This window comes from Cetorhinus maximus, chromosome 27 (genome assembly GCF_964194155.1).
Source record: "Cetorhinus maximus chromosome 27, sCetMax3.hap1.1, whole genome shotgun sequence".
Lineage (NCBI taxonomy): Eukaryota > Metazoa > Chordata > Chondrichthyes > Lamniformes > Cetorhinidae > Cetorhinus > Cetorhinus maximus.
Genome location: NC_135905.1, coordinates 30,036,129 through 30,058,583, shown reverse-complemented (window position 1 = coordinate 30,058,583; position 22,455 = coordinate 30,036,129). Strand labels below are relative to the sequence as shown.

The 22,455-nt window shown below is 43.9% G+C and overlaps 1 protein-coding gene across 1 annotated transcript in view; it reads right to left on the bottom strand.

Annotated features, from left to right (window-relative positions):
* The window catches only part of LOC144668685 (neurotrypsin), a 42,288-nt gene that overhangs the window by 8,352 nt on the left and 11,481 nt on the right, over positions 1-22,455 (bottom strand). Inside the window, exons 6-13 of the mRNA XM_078530994.1 lie at positions 21,666-21,813; positions 16,230-16,408; positions 12,655-12,796; positions 9,733-9,938; positions 8,479-8,620; positions 6,331-6,536; positions 3,795-3,873; positions 716-838 (exon numbers count right to left, since the gene is read on the bottom strand). Coding sequence (XP_078387120.1) covers positions 716-838; positions 3,795-3,873; positions 6,331-6,536; positions 8,479-8,620; positions 9,733-9,938; positions 12,655-12,796; positions 16,230-16,408; positions 21,666-21,813 — 1,225 coding nt within the window. The remainder of the gene's footprint in view (positions 1-715; positions 839-3,794; positions 3,874-6,330; positions 6,537-8,478; positions 8,621-9,732; positions 9,939-12,654; positions 12,797-16,229; positions 16,409-21,665; positions 21,814-22,455) is intronic.

Sequence of the window (22,455 nt, the reverse complement as noted above, 5' to 3'; positions counted from 1 at the left end):
GGGACCAGTAAGGACCAAACATCAGCACAGTCAGTAAATGCCGGCAAGTTTCATATCTATATAATTAGAAAGAAAGTCTTGATTTATAGTCTTTCATGACCTCCAGGTGTTTAAATTGCTTTACAGCCAATGATGTATTTTCTTCTTGTAATGTAGTCAGTGTTGTAATGTGGAGAATGCAGCAACCAATTTGCTCACAGCAAGTTCCCACAAACAGCAACGTGATAATGACCAGATAATTTGTTTTTGTGATGCTGATTGAGGGAAAAACATAAGTCAGAACACCAGAGAAAAGACCACTCCTCATCTCCAACATGGTGATGTAGGATCATTTACATCCACCCAAGAGGACAGACATTAATATCTCACCTGAAAGGCAGCACCTCCAGTACTGGAGTGTCATATTCAAGTCACCTCGGTGTGACTTGAACCCACAACCTTCTGACTCAGAGACAAGAGTGTGAGCTACTGAGCCACAACTGACACAAACAAACTCTTCACTCTCAGCACAAACAAACATGCCTTAAGTTCTACATGGTTACTCCTGCACTTTGAAGTCTGGAGCAGACACAATGCTGAGGTTGGGAGGAAATACCATTCACATGCAAAGCAAAAATTAAATGTCAGCCACACTAATAAATTTAAATGGAATGAGAAAACAGGGCCAAAACTACTTTTTCAATGAAAGCAAAGGATTATTGTCTCCCTCACAAACCTTTTGAAGCAGTGGGCTGCAGTCAGCACCCAGCAGTTGTTGATTAATGTGGCTCCACACAATAAACGGCTCTCTCGGTAAAACGTCTTCAGCCTCAGTGACGCTTGCCATGGCCATCCACCTCTGGAATCACAGGTCAGAAATGTCTTGACAGGAAAACACTTACAAACCCCTCTACGTAGTCCAGAGTCAACCAAAACAGATAAAGAGTAACCTACACATTTTGTTTTGTCCATGAGGAAAGTTACATATGTTGGGCCCATGTGTGCACGTTTTTTCCATTATAACGAGATTCTTGGTTTTATAAATAGAGGCGTAGAGTACAAGATCATGGAAGCTATGCTAAACTTTCATAAAACACTGGTTAGGCCTCAGTTGTCCAATTCTGGGCACCTCGCTTTAAGAAGTATGTCAAGGCCTTGGAGACGGTGCAGAGATACACCAGAATAGTGCCAGGGATGAGTGGTTTCCGTGTGTGGAGACACTGGAGAAGCTGGGGTTGTTCTCCTTAGAGCAGAGAAGGTTAAGGAGAAATTTAATAGAGTCACAGAGTTATACAGTACAGAAACAGACCCTTCAGCCCATCATGTCCGTGCCAGCCATCAAGCACCTATCTACTCTAATCCCATTTTTTCAGCACTTGGCCCGTAGCCTTGCGCACTATGGCGATAGCATACAGGTGTTGAAAATTGTGAAGATGGCGGCTGGGGGGGTGCCTGTGTGATGGGTTCAATCAAGGTCCCGGAACCAGGGTAAAGACAAGGTTCGGGTGAGGGAGCTTTACCGGGCCTGGTACCAGGAGGTGCCCAACACCATACGGAAATTCTACCTGGATATCACAGTGAAACAGGGACTGGATAAAGAACGTTAATGAAAATTGCCCACATCACTGACCCCTGGATTATCGACTTGCTGGTGATTAAGGACAAAATGGATCATGAAGAAACTATTAAAGGGTGGAAGCAGCGGACAGACATCATGCATTACTTTCATGAGCTAGAAATGCCCCGACACACAGATTTCCTCTCCAGGTTCAATGTGGGACATGATGTGTAAATAATGAGGGAAAATGGCTATTGTAAAATAAATACATTTTTAAAAATTTTAAATCCTGTAATATTAAATTTTTAAAAAGCAGATTAAAACCGAGTAGTTCTACCCTAGAAAGTTAGCTGTTTGAATCATTACACAGTGTGATGATGAAACTAGAGCATACCTGTTTAGACCAGCTCCTGGTGCTGGTGGCCCAAGCAGGTACTGAATGTAACATCAGCTGGTGATAGTCAACATCTGGTAATCGCACTGAAACTGTTGCACTTTGTCAATACAGAAGTGCAATTAAACAAACAGGTTCCAGTTGCATCCGGGGGCAATGTACATTTTTTAAAGATTAAGTGGCACAAAAGGCAGAATTTAACTTCCTTACTGAATAAAATGTAAAGCAGAATCTATGTGGCTGAAAAGATTAAAGATCACCAGTAGTAGGCAATGAGATGTAAAGAAAATGTCACAATTAGAAGTTCTGTCCATTTAAGCCAATATCCATTTAATAGAGTAAATTTAAGTACGCCCTGGTACTTTCTGTATTTGATATATGCCATTGCCCAGTGCAAACATGTTCGTTACATATGTAGCTGGTTGTGTCAGAAAACTCATGTTTTTTCACACTTATCTTCCACAGATACAATTGTGTACATGACCCACACTGTGGATATCCTCCTGTACCCATGAGATACAAAAAAGAGACCTCCAAATAACACTGGATGTGTTCACTTATGAATTACATTAATCTTGAGCGACTGGCATTCTGGAGGCCCAACTTGTGCATCAAACTTTTAGTAAGTTCATATGAAAACTGCAAACGCATACAGATGTGGAAGACACGCTAAGCCTCTCTCCCTATGTCACTACTGAACAAGGTACTAAGACGAGTAGGTAGTAAGGCATGGTGGTTGAATTTTATTAAAAAGAGACTGGCAAACATACTGGTCTCCTGCTGTACATTCAATCTCCAGGTAACCTATGAAGATCCTTCTCTACAGGGAAAGGTCTATGCTCTATTTCCTATCTCCTCTGACTACCTGATTGAAATTAGGAACTTAGCCTATTGGGAATTGGAGTTAGATGTGGCATCTGTGGTCAACAGCAAAGCAGTTTGCAGTTGGGTGAATATTTGGCCAGGCAGGAACGTGTGGAGATGATCCCAAGGGAAAATGAGGATGAACAGACGAAAAAAAGGAGCAATAATTTTATTACAAAAACAGAATTACCTGGAAAAACTCAGCAGGTCTGGCAGCATTGGTGGAGAAGAAATCAGTCAACGTTTCGAGTCTTCATGACCCTTCAGCAGAACTGAAGCATAGTTAGGAAAAAGGTGAAATATAAGCTGGTTTAAGGTGGGGGGGCAGGGGGAGAGAGAAGTTGAGGGTGTGGTGATTGTGGAGATAAGCAAGCAGTGATAGGAGCAGATAATCAAAAGATGTTACAGACAAAAGGATCAAAGAGGTGTTGAAGGTGGTGATATTATCTAAGAAAGGTGCTAATTAAGAATGGTAGACAGGACACTCAAGGTACAGCTCTAGTGGGGGTGGGGTGGAAAGACTGACAGGGCATTACAGGTATAGATTTATTATCTTGACAGAAAGAACAGAGGAAAGCTTGGAATGACAAAAGGTCATTTGATCCATCAAGGCAGCACCTTACAGTCCATTAACAGCTGTTTGAATCACATGTTCCCTCTGCCCCTCACCCACAAAGATCTCTGTAATCTCTTCCTAACTCCCATGTGAATCAACCTCATCTATTAATAGCTCTATAACTCCTTAACACCTTTATCCACAAAAGCTGATCCCCGTTCATTTCTAAATACCATCAACTGACCCAGCATCAACTATTTTTATTTTTTGGTGTTCTAGCAGGAAGGTGAACTGATCTTTGTAATTATTAATTATCCCTTATCAAAAGTAAAGTCAAACTTAGGAACATGTATACCTTTAAACTCAGCTGATTATCAGATTAACTTCACCAATGTCCTGATGGACAGCAAAGTGTTGATTAAAATACTGTTTTCAGTTCCTACCTGATTGATTTATTCCCACCAATAATTCGCTTTTTACGACGATTCATTAAACGCAGGCCACACACTGAAGGCAAGGAACCTAAACATCCCAAACAAAATCAATTAAAATCTAAGCTAATATTCTTCAGTGTCAAACCTCCACCAAAGTCCATCATGGACCTACTGAAATATCATGATCAAAAATACTAAAGGATACATCTTAAATAAAGGTTCATAGTGGAATCTGAAACTTGGCAGCTTTAAACAATACTCCTGAAGGGGTAGCTCAGTGTAATGTAGCTTATCATGATTTACTTATAACTATGGGATAAATGTACTGCTTATCAATAACGTGTAGTTTTAAACAAAATATCATTGAAAACAAGGGACAAAAATGGTCATTCAGGCCACCAAACCCTCTCCTTAAACACTACGGCCAGAATATTGCCATCGGCGTGTGGGGGCAGGCTTAACACGCTGATGCACAAAACTATGCGAGATGGCGTTGGGTGTGCGTCCCGATGTCATTGCACATCATTCCGATATTGTGTTTGGTGGGCACGTGCTGGAGGCTGCTGCGCGCCTGCCGAACTGTCAAAGGCCTATTAAGGCCATTAGGAAAGTAATTTAGCTCATCAACAGGTTGGTGGGCAGAAGAGCCCAAGCGGCCTTCGCGTTTTTCAGGAAACCTCATCCACGGGCAGGATAAGGTTTCCTGAAGGTTTAATAAAATAATTAAATAAAATTTGCTAAATGTAGAAACATGACGCAGTTGTGACACTGTCACATGAGGGGACATGTTTCAATAATTTTTCCGTTCATTTGTTCAGAAGTTTTATTATCAACTGAATCTCCCTGAGGCAGCTCCATCGGCTCTGCGCCCGCTCCTGCCCAGCCTGCCGAACATCGGTAAGACACTGCCCTATGTGTAAATTCATCTCCCTATAACCTCCAGCTTCATTACTAGATACTCACCTGGTTCCTTTTTAAAAGAGTTAATTAAAATGGCATTAACTTCTTCTTCAGATTACTTCCTTGATTCTCTCCTGTACCTAGTGGCACACGGAGCCTATGTCTGTTTCCACGGCTATTTATTCCTGGAGCAGATTGCTTCCTTGTCACCAGAGGCTATAGCTTGAGGGCACCATTTTGCGGCTCACCAGGAGGCTCTCCCACTTGTACTGCCTGCCACAGGCATCTTGGAAGGGTTCATAGATTGATAATCTACCTGTTTGGCCACATCATGAATGTGGTTGGAAGTCAATCATCTCAGTTCCAGTACATCACTGCAGGAGTTCCTCAGGATAGTGTTCACAGCCCACAACCATCTTCAGCTGCTTCATTAATGACCTTCCTTCCATCATTAGGTCAGAAGTGGGGATGTTCACTGATGATTGCACAATGTTCAACACCATTCGCGACTCCTCAGATACTGAAGCAGTCCATATCCAAATGCAGCAAGACTTGGACAATATCCAGGCTTGGGCTGACAAGTTGCAAGTAACATTGGCACCACACAAGTGCCAGGCAATGACCATCTCCAGCAAGAGAGAATCTAACGATCTCCCCTTGGCATTCAATGGCATTGCCATCACTGAATCCCCCACTATCAACATCCTGGGGGTTACCATTGACCAGAAACTGAACTGGACTAGCCATATAAATACTGTGGCTACAAGAGGAGGTCAGATGCTGGGAGGCCTGTGGTGAGTTACTCACCTCCTGACCCCCAAAGCCTGTCCACCATCTACAAGGCACAAGTCAGGAGTGTGATGGAATACTCTCCACTTGCCTGGATGAGTGCAGCTCCCACAACACTAGAAACTTGCCACCATCCAGGACAAAGCAGCCGCTTGATTGGCACCCCTTCCACAAACATTCACTCCCTCCACCACCCACGCACAGTAGCAGCAGTGTGTACCATCTACAAGATGCACTACAGGAATTCACCAAGGCTCCTTAGACAGCACCTTCCAAACCCATGACCACTACCATCTAGAAGGACAGGGGCAGCAGACACGTGGGAACACCACCACCTGGAAGTTCCCCTCCAAGCCACTCACCATCCTGACTTGGAAATATATCGCCGTTCCTTCACTGTCGCTGGGTCAAAATCCTGGAACTCCCTCCCTAACAGCACTGTGGGTGTACCTATACCACATGGACTGCAACGGTTCAAGAAGTCAGCTCACCACCATCTTCCCAGGGGCAATTAGGGACGGGCAATAAATGCTGGCCTAGCCAGCGATACCCAAATCCCATCAAGTCCTGGAGTGGGGCTCAAACCCGGAGTCTCCAGCTCAGAGGTAGGGACACTACCCAATGCTATGTATAATACAGGTAATAATATAACATAAGTAAACCCTATTTGATAATTTATTTTGATGGCAATAACTAGTGCACCAGGGCCTTGATATTGTGATAAAAGTAACAGTGAGACTATCAGCGTCTCGCTATAATGGAGTAAATTCGACAGTAACTTCCAGCGAAAATTTTGGACAAGAATGTCTATTTGGGAGCTTATCCCACTCGCCCGTCAGGGCCCGTCAGTACTCACCACTGCTGCTAATCTCCTCTGGTGGATCTTCCTTGTAATCACAGATGACACCCGCATCCTCGCTGGGCCAGCAGTTATGGATTCCAAAGCCGGATGTATCACACTCATCCAGTGAATTCTCATGGCCAGTACATCTCACATTGTCCAGGTGGATAGGTCCATGACCCTCCCCAAAATAGGCCATTGTTCTGGCTTTGGATTGGCCACTGCAAGGGAAAGAGTCTTTCAGATTCCCACTTTGGTGTTTCCTCTGTGGGGTTTGAGATGGGGAATTTCTTTTGGCCATTATCTACACCAATACCACAAACATACAAGGAAGGTACCGATGCAGGAAATCTTCTCCTCAGTGTTTCCGACTTTGCTAGCACATAGTGATTGGAGGAATTTGGGGAGTCCAGTACAAAAGGGGCATAACCTTAAAATAAAGAGCTAGGTCATTCTGGGGCGATGTCAGGAAGCTCTTCTTCACACAAAGGATGATGGAAATCTGGAATTCTCTCAACCTAACAGACTGTTCAAGCTGGATGGGGGGGTGGGAGGGGGGGGGGTGCTGGTTAGGGCTGGGGCTGAGGGTCAATTGAAAATTTCAAAACTGAGACTGACAGATTTTCATCAGATGAGGGCATTATGGGTTATGGAAACATGGCAGGTAGATGGAGTTAAGACACAGGTCAGCCATGATCTAATTTGAATGGTGCTTTGAGGAGCTGAATGGACGACGCACAACATTTTATATACACACCTCACTCACAGTGATTATCAGTTTAAACAAAGAAAGAAAGAATGGGGCTTTTATATTAGAATCGAGGAGAATAAAGGATGATATGATAGAGATGTTTAACATGATGAACGGATGGGACGAAGTAGAAAGAAGATGTCACCTAGCGAGTGGTACGGTCTTGCATTTGGCTGTTCCAACTTCAGCAGAAACCCTGGATGAACAGTGCAAATAGGGTTTCCATTGGCTGATGTTATGGTGGCAAAATCAGGGGAAGCCCTGAGGAAATTCCCCAAAAAACATCTGTCCAGTGAGCAGTGGAGAAAACAAGGGAACATAGATATCAAAAGGGATGCAAAATATTTCCCTTCCTAAGAGCACTCTGGGAGTGCACCTACACCAGGCAGACTGCAGCGGTTCAAGGCGGCAGCTCACCACCACTTTCTCAGGGGCAATTCAGGATGGGCAATAAACATTGGCATAGCCAGCGACGCCCACATCCCATGAATGAATTTTAAAAACTCAGGAATAAAGAGAGAATCGGACGCAGAATTTTGCAAAGATTGCCCAATGATGTATCGGATGCAACTGAAATACATTTCTTCGGGTCTATCTGTTATAAAATTCCCCAAAATCGCTGGGGAAATAATGACAACTTAACGCACGTGGCATTATCAGTGTATAAAAGATCCAGCAACTTGCGACAAGGACGTGTCATGGCATGAGCCAAGAATCACCACAAATTTCTGGGCAATTAGTGCCAGTCTGTCATTTACCTCCTGAAAACTTCAGCTTGCTAGTTTCAAGGAATTATTGGATTTGTGGTACAAACACGTATGGATCTCAACAGAGACATTTCAGACGCTTATTTCATGTCATAAGTACCCTGTTAATTATCTGATTTATGGTCCAAATAGGAGATTCAGTCTTGAAGGACAAGAAGAGAATGACTGAAATTGTGGAGTCTCAATCCTACAGATAGTAAATTGTTACTCGAGGTTATTAAAAATATAATTGAAAAGTTTTTTTCTTACTTTTCCTTTCTCTCTGTTTTGTTCTCTCTCTCTCAATTCAATCTTTCTTTTCCTTCCTGCATCTAATTTAATTCTAATTCGCCTCATCTCCTTCAACATCCCTCCATCCTTAAAGTGAATTGGTGAAGGAGACAGAGGATTCATGGAATTCCCAGTCGTACTGTTATCAAATTGCATTTCCAATTTGGAAGCAGTGAAAAAAAACTCAACTCAGGTATTGCGATGCCCATCCGAGTAATTCCTGAATCACTGGTAGTGAAGCATGATGCAAACGCATTGTCAATGTGTTTCTTAGGTTTCTGGATTTTGCCATCGGGTGTGTTAGTTATGCGGTTTGGATTGAAGCATTCGGAGAGCTGATCGACTGCTTTAAGGTGGTCATGCTCCTTGACTCACCTGTAACCCAACTGCCTGCAGACGACTCTCGCGTCCTTGTCTGTCCATCCGTCATCGCAGACACTCCCCCATTCTCCGTGGAGGTATACCTCCACACGCCCCTCTTTACTATTCTCCCCATCCGCAAGCCGGATGACTGGCCCTGTAAATGCAACATAACCAGTCACAGAACAATCACTGCTGTGCAATTCACCCGCCAGTTCAGGGAAGCTCCAGATTTAAAGTTCTTAATACCGCACATGCCAAATTTCCCTCCCCAAATATGACCTAGTCTAGTTCCTCGCACCTTCTGTCCAAGATCATGAGGGATTTCAACAGAGTAAATAAGGAGAAACTGTTTCCAGTGGCAAAAGGGTCAGTCACCAGAGGGACACAGGTTGAAGGCAGAAGAACCAAATGTGCCAGGAGGAGAATTTTTTGTTTTATACGGCGGGTTGTTGTGGTTTGAAATGCGCTGCCTGAAAGGGCGGTGGAAGTAGATTCAACAGTAACTTTCAAAAGGAATTAGATAAATACTGGAAGGGAAAATAATTTGGCGACTGTGGAGAAAGTGAGAGAGGTGGGACCAAATGAATCACTCTCCCTCAGGCAAGATGGGCCAAATGGCTTCCTTCTGTGCTGTATTGTTCTGTGAAATACTTTGGAGACACTTCTGAGAATCGTGATAAGACTTAAACATTGTATCTGGCTGTATGATTAACATGTTTGTCAAGGGCAGCAACCTTACAGTAGCGCCTTGTAACACAGCAAGGTATACATAACAGCATTCCTGGCAATACTTATTTGCCCGTCCTCGATTAAAACTTTTCCAGCAGTAGAATTACTTAGAATTTACAGCAAAGAAACAGGCCATTCAGCCCATGTGGCCAATCAATGCTGGGTGTCCACATGTGCTTCCTCCTGCCTTATTTCATTTGCCCCTATGCACATACCCTTTGACACACTTCCACACACAGGGACCCGTTCTCTGCAAACAACAGGAATATCAAGCCTTGCACCTTTCTTTGGACTACCCGGGAGGTTGGGGAGCCTATAGTTTCCCATTGTTGTCACCACAATACCTCGGCCAATCAGAGTCAACTTGCTAACCAATCAGCACCCTTTTCCCTGCAGTATAAATTGTTGTGATCATTTGAAATTTGGCATTCTTGCATTTGTCCTGATGAGTGCAAGATGTCTCCCTCCTCCTATTCTTTCCTCATGCACTAATCCAGCTTCCCTGTAAAAGCGTTCTCAGGGAAACTGCATGCTTACCTAAATTAGACTTGCTTATTTTATTGGTCTCTGCCTGTGCACATATCACGCCCACATCCTCGTGATGCGAGCAGTCGTGTTGGCCCCAGTTGCTCCGAGCACATCCCAGAAGCTCCAGTTCAGTCCCCGTGCAGACCACCTCATCCAGGAGTATGAAGCCAAGTCCCTGTCCGAATTTGGCCTCAGGTGCTACAATCCCAGGGCCGCTGGTCAATGATAAAAACAAACACTGATGCAACAAGTACAGTCTCAAAAAAGGCAGTGGGGTTTTACTATATTCAAAACCAACTATTTAAAATCCATTCTGTGCTGGGAAGAAAAAAATCCAAATTATCCCAGTACAACAAATGAAGCAATTTAATTTCTTTCACATGACTTCAATTTACATTAATTTGAATTGAGCAACTTTGAATTAAATTTATTAATTTTGTTTCCAATTTCCACCCCTCCATCATTTTCACATGGTCCATCTCTGACACTTCCCTTCCCTTCCTTGACCTCTCTGTCTCAATTTCTGATGATAGACTGTCCACCAATATCCATTACAAGCCTACCGACTCCCACAGCTACCTCGACTACAGCTCCTCACACCCCGCTTCCTGGAAGGACTCCATCCCATTCTCTCAGTTCCTTCGCCTCCGTCGCATCTGTTCTGATGATGCTACCTTCAAAAACAGTTCCTCTGACATGTCCTCCTTCTTCCTTAACCGAGGTTTTCCACCCACGGTGGTTGACAGGGCCCTCAACCGTGTCCGGCCCATCTCCCGCGCATCTGCCCTCACACCTTCCTCTCCCTCCCAGATCCATGATAGGGTCCCCCTTGTCCTCACTTATCACCCCACCAGCCTCCGCATTCAAAGGATCATCCTCCGCCATTTCCGCCAACTCTAGCATGATGCCACCACCAAACACATCTTCCCTTCACCCTCCCGGTGGTATTCAGCAGGGATTGTTCCCTCCAGAACACCCTGGTCCACACCTCCATCACCCCCTACACCTCAACCCCCTCCCACGGCACCTTCCCATGCAACCACAGAAGGTGCAACACCTGCCCCTTTACTTCCCCTCTCCTCACCGTCCAAGGGCCCAAACACTCCTTTCAAGTGAAGCAACATTTCACTTGCACTTCCCTCAATTTAGTCTACTGCATTCGCTGCTCCCGATGTGGTTTCCTCTACATTGGAGAGACCAAACGCAGAATGGGTGACCGCTTTGTGGAACACCTTCGGTCTGTCCGCAAGCATTACCCAGACCTCCCTGTCGCTTCCCATTTTAACACTCCATCCTGCTCTCATGCCCACATGTCCGTCCTTGGCTTGTTGCATTGTTCCAGTGAAGCTCAACGCAAACTGGAGGAACAGCACCTCATCTTCCGACTAGGCACTTTACAGCCTTCCGGACTGAATATTGAGTTCAACAATTTTAGATCATGAACTCTCTCCTCCATCTCCACCCTCTTCCCGATTCTTCCCCCTCCTTTTTGTTTTTTCCAATAATTTATATAGATTTTTCTTTTCCCACCTATTTCCATTATTTTTAAATGTATTTCCATTCATTGTTTTATCTCTGCCGTTTAGCCTTTTTTGATCCCTTCCCCCCACCCCACCCCAACTAGGGCTATCTGTACCTTTATTATCACATTCCTTAGATAATATCACCAGCTTCAACACCTCTTTATCCTTTTGTCTGTGACAGCTTTTGGTTATCTCCACCTATCACTGGCCCTCTATCCAGCTCTACTTGTCCCACACCCCCTTAAACCAGCTTATATTTCACCTCTCTTCTATTTTTCCTTAGTTCTGTTGAAGAGTCATACGGACTCGAAACATTAACTGTGCTCCTCTCCGCAGATGCTGACAGACCTGCTGAGTTTTTCCAGGTATTTTTGTTTTTGTTTTGGATTTCCAGCATTCGCAGTTTTTTGCTTTTATATTTGAATTAAGAGAACTGGACTGTAATTCCCTTAAAGACACTGGCACCACACATGTTATAAAACAAGTAATTTCTTGAAAGATCTGTTCGGTTCCATGTTATCCATGTGCTTTAGAATCATTGTCTGCAGTTGAAGCTGTTGTTAAGATTGTGACTTCTGAAAATATCTACGTGTCAAATCCCTAAATAGACTTGTATTTTTCAAGATTTTTTTCCCCTCCGCACACTTTGCTTGTCCCATTTCCTCCCCTCCAAGGACACTTGCTTTCATACATGGTATTTGAGTGAGGCAGGGAGTTTATATATTGTGATTCACAGGGTATCACAATTGTGTAGCGACAGAAACCAAAAGGTCTTTTCCTGTCCATCATTGTATGCACGTATTATCCTTTATAAAAGAAAAGACTTTCATTTATATAGAACCTTTCACAACCTCAGGACATCCCAAAGCACTATGCAGCCAATAAAGTACTTTTGGAGTGTAGTTATTGTTGTAATGTAGGAAATACGACAGCCCATTTACACACAAGCTCCCCCAAACACCAATGTGATAATGATCAACTAATCTGTTTTGAATGATGCTAATTTGCCAGATAATTATTGGCCAGGACGCTAGGGATAACCCTCCTGCTTGTCTTCAAAATAGCACCACTAGATCTTTTACATCCACCAGATAGAGCAGCCAGGAACTTGGTTTAACAGCTCACCCGAAAGGTGGCCTTTCTGACAGTGCAGCTCTCCCTCAGTACAGCACTGGAGTGTCAACCTATGTCCTTGTGCTCAGGTCCTGGAGTGGGACTTGAACCCACAATCTTCTGACTCAGAGGCAAGAGTGCGACCAACTAAACCACTGCTCGGGGGACGAGCAGGGGTATGGGGCTAATTGGATGGCTCTTTTGAAGAGCTGGCAAGTGCACAATGGGCTGAATGGCCTCCTCCTATGCTGCCTCAATCTATGAAACAAGGGATGTCGAAAGCATTTGAAGTTACCTGAATCCAAGCTGCCTGCAAACAACCTGAGCATTCAGGTCAGTCCACCTGTCATCACACACCGTACCCCACACTCCGTTGCGATAGATTTCCAATCTTCCCTCACTGGAATCTCTGCCTCCAACCAGCCGTATGACACCATCTGTAGTAATCATCCATTGGACACACATTTATATCATTTATTTTATACGGAAAGGACAAGAGTCAAGAGTGCCAGCGGAGAAGCGGAAGAGTACTTGCATTTAGATAACAACTCGTCATGTGGAAATACCTTAAAACACTTCACATACTAATTACTTTTGAAGTGAAGGTCCATTGCTACAGAGGCAAAAGCAGCAGCTGGGTCAGGAATGTCTACATAGATTCATGAGATGAACATGGTTTGTTTGTGACAGCATTGACTGAGGGAGGAATGTTAGTGTGGCTAGACGAAACCCGAGGTCCTTGGGCAGGGGAAGGATTAAAGGAGTCACACAGTATGTGGAGGTTCTGATGAAAAACCATGAGCCTAGAACATTAACTCTGTTTCCTTCTCCACAGATGCTGCCTGACCTGCTGAATATTTCCAGCATTTTATATTTTTATTTCAGGTCCCCAGCATCTACATTATTTTGCTTTAGATTTTAAAATTCCCATTCTTGTTTTCAAATCCCTCACCCCCTCCCTATCTCTGTAATCTCCTCCAGCCCCAAAACTCTCTGAGATATCTGCACTCCTTTAATTCTGGTCTCTTGAGCGTTTATGGTCTTAATTGCTCCATTTGCCTTTCTAATTGCTTGGCTGCACCTACAGCCAGATGTCCAAATAGCCTACCTCATTTCAGTTGACAAGCCCCTTTCGATATGGAAAGCGGGCTATGATGCAATTAGGATCCTGATTGCCACTCTTGGTTGGAACTGATTGGATCCTGAGAGTACTCATCGGATCAGTTCCACGGGTGGAGGGACCAAGGAGACCCACTCAAGGTAAGCATCACTCCAAGGCCCACAAAAATAATCTGGGCCACTGATTCCCCAGGATCCCCCCCCACCCCCAGCCATGATCAAACCACCCCCTCCCCCTTCCCACCCACCCTCCCTCCAACCACAGTTGATCCTAAAGGTGGCAGTGCCAGAGCTGAGGCCTCCCCCCCCAGCGAGCTGTGCCAGAAACGCTGGTTTGGTGACCCGCAGCTCACTTGCCAAATTCAACTGAGGTCATGGCCTCAAAATAGCCAGGGCACCAAAATGGGCAGATCACCTAAAGTCAAAATTGACCCCACAGAGTGACTTGATGGAGTCTGAGGGGTCCGTTGTGTAGTGTGGGACTAGAGTCACATGTAGGCTAGAGATGTAAGATCTCCTTAGGACACTAGTGAATGAGATTTATTTTTTACACCGACGCAGCAATCATTCTTTCCTGCTGATTGGCCACTATTGACCAATGTATTGATTCTGAATCCATGACTTCAAGTGTTGCTATTCCACTACCATAACCATCACTATTCAGCATCTGTAGAAGATGGGTTGGCACTCAGGCTGCACTCCAGAAACACAGGCTGCAATATAAAAGCAATTATGGATTCTACTTTTGATAGCACGAGGCTGGTTGAAGTATATCCAAGATCTATTTAACAGCCACAGCATGTACTTGCATTTATATAGCAACATTTATGTAGTAGAACTTCCCAAGGCCCCTCACATGAGTGTCATCACATAAAATTTAAAACAGAATCACAGGAGACATTAGGAAAAAATACATACGATGCCCAAAATCTTGGTGACAGTGGTAGTTTGTAAGGAGCATATTAAAGCAGTCACCATGAGGATTATAATAAGGCCCAATTTTAACTCCGTGGAAGTGGAAGATTTTGAATGAGTTAAAATCCCAGCTTGTACGTGACCCTGGGGTCATTTGATTTTTGACGCCGGAATCCTCCTCAAATGCACTGAGTTCTATGAAAAAGCAGCTGTTAATGTTAATTATCAAAACATGCTTGTGTATAGCTCACAAAATGTAACTTCCACATTAGCTGAAGTCCCATTAAAGGGAAATGTAGCTTGTTTACTGGAGCTGGAGACCACTTTCTGGATTGTGGAGTTGCCTAAGATACGGGGCTGTAGGGGGTAACAAACGCTTCATATTCCGATCACACCTCACGTCCGACATAAGGAGCACTGTGGTAGGAAATTAATCTGTGATCACGCAGATTTGTAATGTTAAAGGGTCTGCCCTATGAACAGGTATTTCTTTCTGGCATCACTGGTTTTGAATGAGAATAAAACAGTACATTCTCAAATCTGTGAACTAAACAACACGACCCTGGATTTGCCAGTTGTCGTCAGATCTTGTCCTGTGCAGGGTAAGTGGCACCAGAAGCAATTTGGCAGCAATTGTCTTGAGAAATCTAAGGAGGGAAGACTGTTTGGCCCATCAAAGCTCATCCATTCCTCATCTCTTCACTTTAATTGCAGTAACCAGCGTAATCCTGACTGTCCCTCATGTATTTGCCTCCATCTGAGGTGTTCTTTGTTTCAAACCTATTGACGGGCTGTGGGTGATACTTGCATTCACACAGATTGTCTTCGAAGCGATAGTTTGTACAGTTCTGTGTCTTGTTAGCCTCTTTCAAAGGGCAATAAGTGCTTGCCACATAATGTGGATGAGTGGCATGTAGGCTGGCCCCTTTATAACATATTATATTGTTCCAAACTATGATATAAACATTTTTGCGATGTTCGGTCATACAAATCTTATCTTGCTTTACCCTTGAAGCTATCTGCTGGGTTTAGCTAGTCCTATGTTTGCCAACCCTGGCTGAACATATTCCTGGAGGTGCCATCACATGACCTCCAACTACCCTGCCCCCACACTCTCACCACTGGTCACCCAACATGACCAGCTTCACATGGCCCCGCCCCACCACATGCTACTGGTTACCCAATATGACCAGCTTCACATGGCCCCACCCCCACATGCTACATGACCAGCTTCACATGGCCCCACCCCTACACGCTACTGGTTACCCAACATGCTCATCAATGCAGTGCTCCGCCTTCCCATGGCCAATCAGAAAGTGGATAGACTCTGCATTACCCAATTGGATGCTTCCTGACTGTGTAACTTTATAACTGTGTAACATTTTCTTTCTAGCTCGTATACAAAGTGTTCGAGGAAAATTTTTTTTAAAAGGAACACCATTTTTTTATTGTCTCTGTGATTTTTCTCCAATTTGCTTACAGCAGTGATCTGGAAATTAGTCTTTAGACCCTGGAGGGTTGGCAAATCTAGTTGGTGCACTCAATTCTGCACAAAGATTAAAACTATCCAGGATGTACTTGGACTGAAGTGGTTCAAGAAGGTGGCTCACCACCACCTTCTCAAGGACATGTAGGGATGGGCAATAAATGGTCTGTGAGGCCCACGTCCTGGGAATGAATAAAATCAAATACAGGGTTGTGACAATGATAGGGTTAATGCTAAATTCTATGGTCAATCTTGCTGACCGGTTTCAATGTGTAACTTCTCTCCCCAGCACTCCTCCATCCCAAATAAATCAACTTCAAAATGGTGCAGGAAACACTTGAACCTTTTACCTGCAAATGGGTCACAGGAGACACCAGCATCTTCTGCATGCTCACAGTTGTGCTGTCGCCAGTTGCTTTTCTGACACTCGTCCAAGTACAGCTCATTGCCCGTGCACTCAACTTCATCCAATAGTATTGGACCTGACCCATATCCAAAGTGGGACCACATCCAAGACTTGGCAGTCCCACTATAGAGGGAAGAGGCAAATACAAAGAAAGAAAGAGTCACCTGGGCATAATGGCAGAAACTTTGTAACATTCCATTTGTACCTCTCTTAATAGCTATTCCATAGTTTATATGATCATGCGTATTTTATACTCAGCAACAATCTCATTCCAAATACACGAAGGATTTGCGAAGCATTATAGCGTCAGTTATTAAACAATACTTAGCTGGTTCAGGTCTGGACGATTTAAGAAACCATCAAAGCTTGCTCAGGTGTTTTAGTCCTGATTTGAGCCCTGCTCACCTGGCATGGACAATGCCGTGGTGGAGAGGAGCCAAAATGGCGGCCAGGTGGAATCCACTTCATCTGCGTAGTCTTCCTGCTCCCCCACCATTTTAATTCCCAAGGTTTTTGGGAAGGTGGAGGTGTTATTGAGATGTTGGGGTCCAATGACGTTGTTTGGATATTGACAATTTCACTTTGAGATGTACCACATGTGTACAGTCCCCAAGTTTCCACCAAAAGCTTGGGTCAGGAAAAGCCCATGAGAGTCATGATTGAACATTTTTTGGAATATTCCTTGTTAGTGAAAACACATCTAGAGCACTGCATCCAGTTTTGGTCTCCTTACGTAAGGAGGGATATACTTGCATTGCAAGCAGTTCACTAGGTTAATTTCTGGGATGAAGGGGTTGTCTTATGAGGAAAATTTGAGCAGGCTGGGTCCATACTCATTGGAGTTTAGAAGAATGAGAGGTGATCTCATTGAAAAAATATAAGATTCTGAGGGGTTTTGACAGGGTGGATAATGTGTCCCCTAGTGGGGGAATCTAGAACTACCAGCATAGTTTCAGAATAAAGGGTCTCTCCCATTTAGGGCGGAGATGAGGAGGAATTTCTTCTCTCAGGGGTTCATGAATCTTTGGAATTCTGAATCCCAAAGAATTTTGGAGACTGGGCTTTTGAACATATTCAAAGTTGAGATGGACAAAAGGGAGTCAAGAGTTATGGGGAACAAGTGGGAAACTGGAGTTGAGGCAAAGATCGGACCAGGCATGATCTTACTGAACCACATAGCAAGATCAAGGGGCCATATGGCCTACTCCTCCTATTTCTTAAATTCTTATGTTCTTGTGGCTCATGAGGGGAAGGGAGGTGCCTCCCGGCCCAACAAAAAAACTTTGGGTAAAATCAAAAAACTGCAGATGCTGGAAATCTAGAACAAAAACAAAAATACCTGGAAAAACTCAGCAGGTCTGACAGCATCTGCTGTCCCCAGTGCTGCTCCCAGTGGGGTCTCCTCTACACTGGAGAGACCAAACGCAGACTGGGTGACCGCTTTGCAGAATACCTTCTGTCTGTCCGCAAGCATTACCCAGACCTCCCTGTCGCTTGCCATTTCAACACTCCACCCTGCTCTCATGCCTACATGTCCGTCCTTGGCTTGCTGCATTGTTCCAGTGAAGCTCAACGCAAACTGGAGGAACAGCGCCTCATCTTCCGATTAGGCACTTTACAGCCTTCTGGACTCAACATTGAGTTCAACAATTTCAGATCATGAACTCTCTCCTCCATCCCCACCCTCTTTCCGATCCCCCTTTTTCCAATAATTTATAATTTTTTTACAAATATATTTTTCTTTTCCCACCTATTTTTAAATTTATTTTGACCTATTGTTTCATCTCCACCTTTTAGCCCATTTCGATCCCTTCCCCCCACCCCACCCCCACTAGGACCATCTGCCACTAGCTTGTCCTGCTTACTACCCTTAATGTCCCCATTAGCACATCCTTTAGACAATATCACCACCCTCAACACCCCTTTGTTCTTTTGTCTTTGACATCTTTGGCAGTCTCTTCTTGCCCTCCACCTATCACTGGCCCCCTATGGAGCTCTACCCCCCTCTACCAGCTTATATTTCATCTCATTTCTATATATTTTTTAGTTCTGATGAAGGGTCATACGGACTGGAAACGTCAACTGTATCCCTCTCTGTAGATGCTGTTTAAAAAGCTTTGGGGCTCCTCTGCTCCAAGGGTTCTTCCCAACCTCCTCCATGTGGGAATAGCCCATATCCCCTCTCACTGCATGATTCAAGGGACTGGAGGGTAGTTGCTTTTTGGCCCCACCAGCATTCAGGTCCTGACTGTCAGTCATGACACCACGCCTGCCAATTTTGTGCAGGGGACAGTGTTATAATCTAGACCTATTTCTTTTTAGAAATTCCCTCAGGATCGAGGATGACTTGTTTCCACTCCGATTCGATGGGTTCCGAGGTGGCTGATAAGTCCAATTGTGATCTGCAGACTCTGCCACATGCGGGGCAGGTGGTGCTTGAAAGGTTGGGTAGATGGGCTGTGTGGAGGTTTGTGTACTCCCTCTGACTTTGCTTCTGTATGTTCCCAACAAAGTCACTCAATAAACTCGGTGCCTTCCCGAATGAATCTTCTCCTTTTTGATTGGCCACAAGCCAGGGTCTCCCATGAATTGACAGGAATGTTTGACCTCTTCATGATGCTTTGAGGACACCCCTAAAGCATTTCCACTGTTCTCCTGGAGTCTCCTGCCACAGCTGATAATCCAGATAGCCAGTGATGAAGGATGATACTAGAGCCAATATTACTCAGTCTTATATTTATTTACAGAATGAAACTTTACAGGCATACACTTCCAAACTCGACCGCACTACAGTTTCAATAGGTCTCTCGTATATGTGCTCAACTAAAAGCCCAAGTAATGCCCTCCACCTCCATATAGTTAAACACAATTGATATACAATTAACAAGACAGAAATATACACCTTATAGGTGTTTATATAGGCAGGGCGTTGTTTCAAGGACTTGTCTGTGGGCAGAGAAGGGGTTCCCTCCTGCTGAGTCCACCCACAAGTTAAATCAAGGCTTTTACCTTGTGTTTTAATTGTGAAATGGGAGCTGTCGGTCCTGCTGACAGTCTGGCTTTTCAATTATTTCATCACTTGAGATGTTAATTTTTAGTAACTCCGCATTGGACATTATAGAAATATTATCTACCAACTATGAGTCATTAATTTCACTGCAAATCTTTAGAAGCTTTTAAGGCCTTTTTATTAAATGGATGAATGAATTGAGGAAATAAATAGTTGTTGGTTTCATGCACCAGTACCATAAACATTCCATTAAGATCACAACAACCACTTTCTGTAGTCGCCTCTACATTATATCACACACTTCACATATTAAATATTTGATGTTTAAAAAGTAAATATGTGACTAATATACGACAAATTCTGTTGAAGATATGTCAACTGAACATGTCAAAAGTGAAATTGATAAGGTATTTGTAAATTAAAGCTATAAAGGGTACAGAACCAAGATGGGTAAGTGGAGTTTAAGATACAGATCAGCCACGATCTAATTGAATGGGAGGCTCCAAGAGCTGAATGGTTGACACTTGTTCCTATTGGCAGTTTTCGAAACACTTCCACACTGTGACTCAGAACAAAACTGAGGGAAATGGTTATGCTGAACTGTTGTCAGATATTTCATTCCATTTCTTATGATTTTTTTTTACTTGTTCATGGAATGTGGGCTGTCGCTGGCTGGGCCAACATTTAGTGCCCATTTAATTGCCCTTGAGAAGATGGTGGTGAGCTGCCTTCTTGAACTGCGGCAGTCCATGTGGTGTAGGTACACCCACAGTGCTGTTAGGGAGGGAGTTCCAGGATTTTGACCCACCGACAGTGAAGGAACGGCCATATATTTCCAAGTCAGGATGGTGAGTGGCTTGGAGGGGAACTTCCAGGTGGTGGTGTTCCCATCTATCTGCTGCCCTTGTCCTTCTTGGTGGTAGAAGTTGCGGATTTGGAAGGTGCTGCCGAAGGAGCCTTGTTGAGTTGCTGCAGTGCGTCTTGTAGATGGTACACACTGCTGCCACTGAGTGTCAGTGGTGGAGGAGTGAATGTTGAAGTTGGTGAATGTGGTGCCAATCAAGCAGGCTGCTTTGTCCTGGATGGTGTCAGGCTTCTTGAGTGTTGTGGGAGCTGCACTCATCCAGGCAGGTGGGGAGTATTCCATCGCACTCCTGACTTGTGCCTTGTAGATGGTGGACAGGCTTTGGGGAGTCAGGTGAGTCACTTGCCACAGAATTCCCACCCTCTGACCTGCTCTTGATTTGTATATCCAGCCTGCCTAGGTTGGCTCTTATAACAAGCTTTGTGTTGTGAGCTATAAGGGGATACACTGTTACATTGAGAGGATGAATTGAAAAGATTCCTAATAAAATAATCTAATTATTGAGATTCCCTACTCTCTTTATCACAGCTCACCTCTTTAAAGGGCTGGTCAATTCTTACTCCTAACATACTCCAGAGTCTCTGAGATAGAGAGTCTGGCCAGTCCGAATATTAACCTGTCTGCAGAAAGCTGAGATAATTACAAAAAATATATATAAAATTAAAATGTTGGAAATACCCATCAGCACCTGTAGACAAGAGAGTGAGTTCACATTTCAGATGTAGTGCCTTAGCCAGAGAGGACATCTCGGACATCAATCATTCCAACAAAGGCTTTACCCTCAGCACAGTTTCTCTTTTCAGATGCTGGCTGACCAGCTGTGTTTAAACATTCTTTAAGCAATCCTGTCAGTTAGTTAATTCAGGCTCACTGGATATGAAATATCACATGGCTGCATTTTTCTAAGAATGGTATTTAGTTCTAGATTTAGAACAGAACAAGGAGAAAGTCAAATGATGGGAGTAAAGGAAGAAATTGTTAAAAAAAAAAACTACAATTTCAATGCAAACTCCAATATAACACACATGAAGGAATTTCTACTTACAGTCGTTTGGTGGTACAGAACTTCACTGCAGACAGAAATAACATGTACACACATTGCACCTGTTTTATCTGAACAAAATAAGTGACAGCCATTCACTGGTTCATTCCTCAGGGCAATGCCTTGGCCAGTCAGAGTCAAGCTGCCTAGTTTAAATTTCAACCAATACTTCACAGTTAACTGTCAGTCACCATCAACTGGTGCATTCTCCATGGCAATGCCTCTGCCAATCGGAGTCCACTTGCCAACCAATCAGCACTCTCTTCTCATCTAGTATAAACAGTTGTTCCCTTTACTTTTGGTATTCTTGTGAATTGTCCTGATGAGTGCATGACAAGAAGCTTTGACAAAAAATGTCTCTTTTTCAGCAATACTGAATTTCTACTTGTTAAACCACAGTAGATAAAGACAATCTGAACCTTTGAAGAGGTAGAAAATACTTCCCCTTGTGTGGTTATTGTACCTTAAGCCCAATTGTCTGCAGACAACCACTGCGTCCAGATCATCCCACTGGTCATCACACACAGTCCCCCACTCTCCACCATGAAAGACCTCAACTCGACCTTCATAGTCCTCCTTCCCTCCAACCAGACGAATGGGCATTACTGAACCTGCACTTGAGAAAAACAAGACAAGGGCATGTAAAGTGATATTTTAATAACAATCTATTCCTTAGTCAATGACAATTCTCCTTTTCACACTAAAACACAATGATGATAACTTTAGGGCACTGAGTGCCTTACCATGTAGGAGAGCCTATGGCACAGAGAGGTGAGTTTTGAATATCCAATTCTCCACCTGATGAGTCTCTTATCTTAGAGATGCCAGCACTAGGAGGTGGCAGAGTCTAATCATTTTCCACACTAAGGAATAGGCTGCCCCATCTTTGCCAGCTCTCACTTTTTTCCAGGTCGTAGGATACCATTGCTAGACTCTGGGACAGTGTGTCTGTCACAGAGACAGAATATAAAATAACTTATCTGCTGCTTGTGTTCTAAGAGACATTTCTACTCACTCTCCTAATGAAAAATTGCACTTATTTGGGGGAAGGGGATTTGGTAGGTGTTAGGATATTAAGGGAACCCAGTTACATTAAGATGATTTCCAGTTCTTTGTCTAACATGTGCTGGCCCTGGAGAGGGTCCAGAGGAGGTTCATGAGAACGATCTCAGGAATGAAAGGCTTAACATATGAGGAATGTTTGAGGACTCTGGGTCTATACTTGATGGAGTTTAGAAGGATGAGGGGGGATC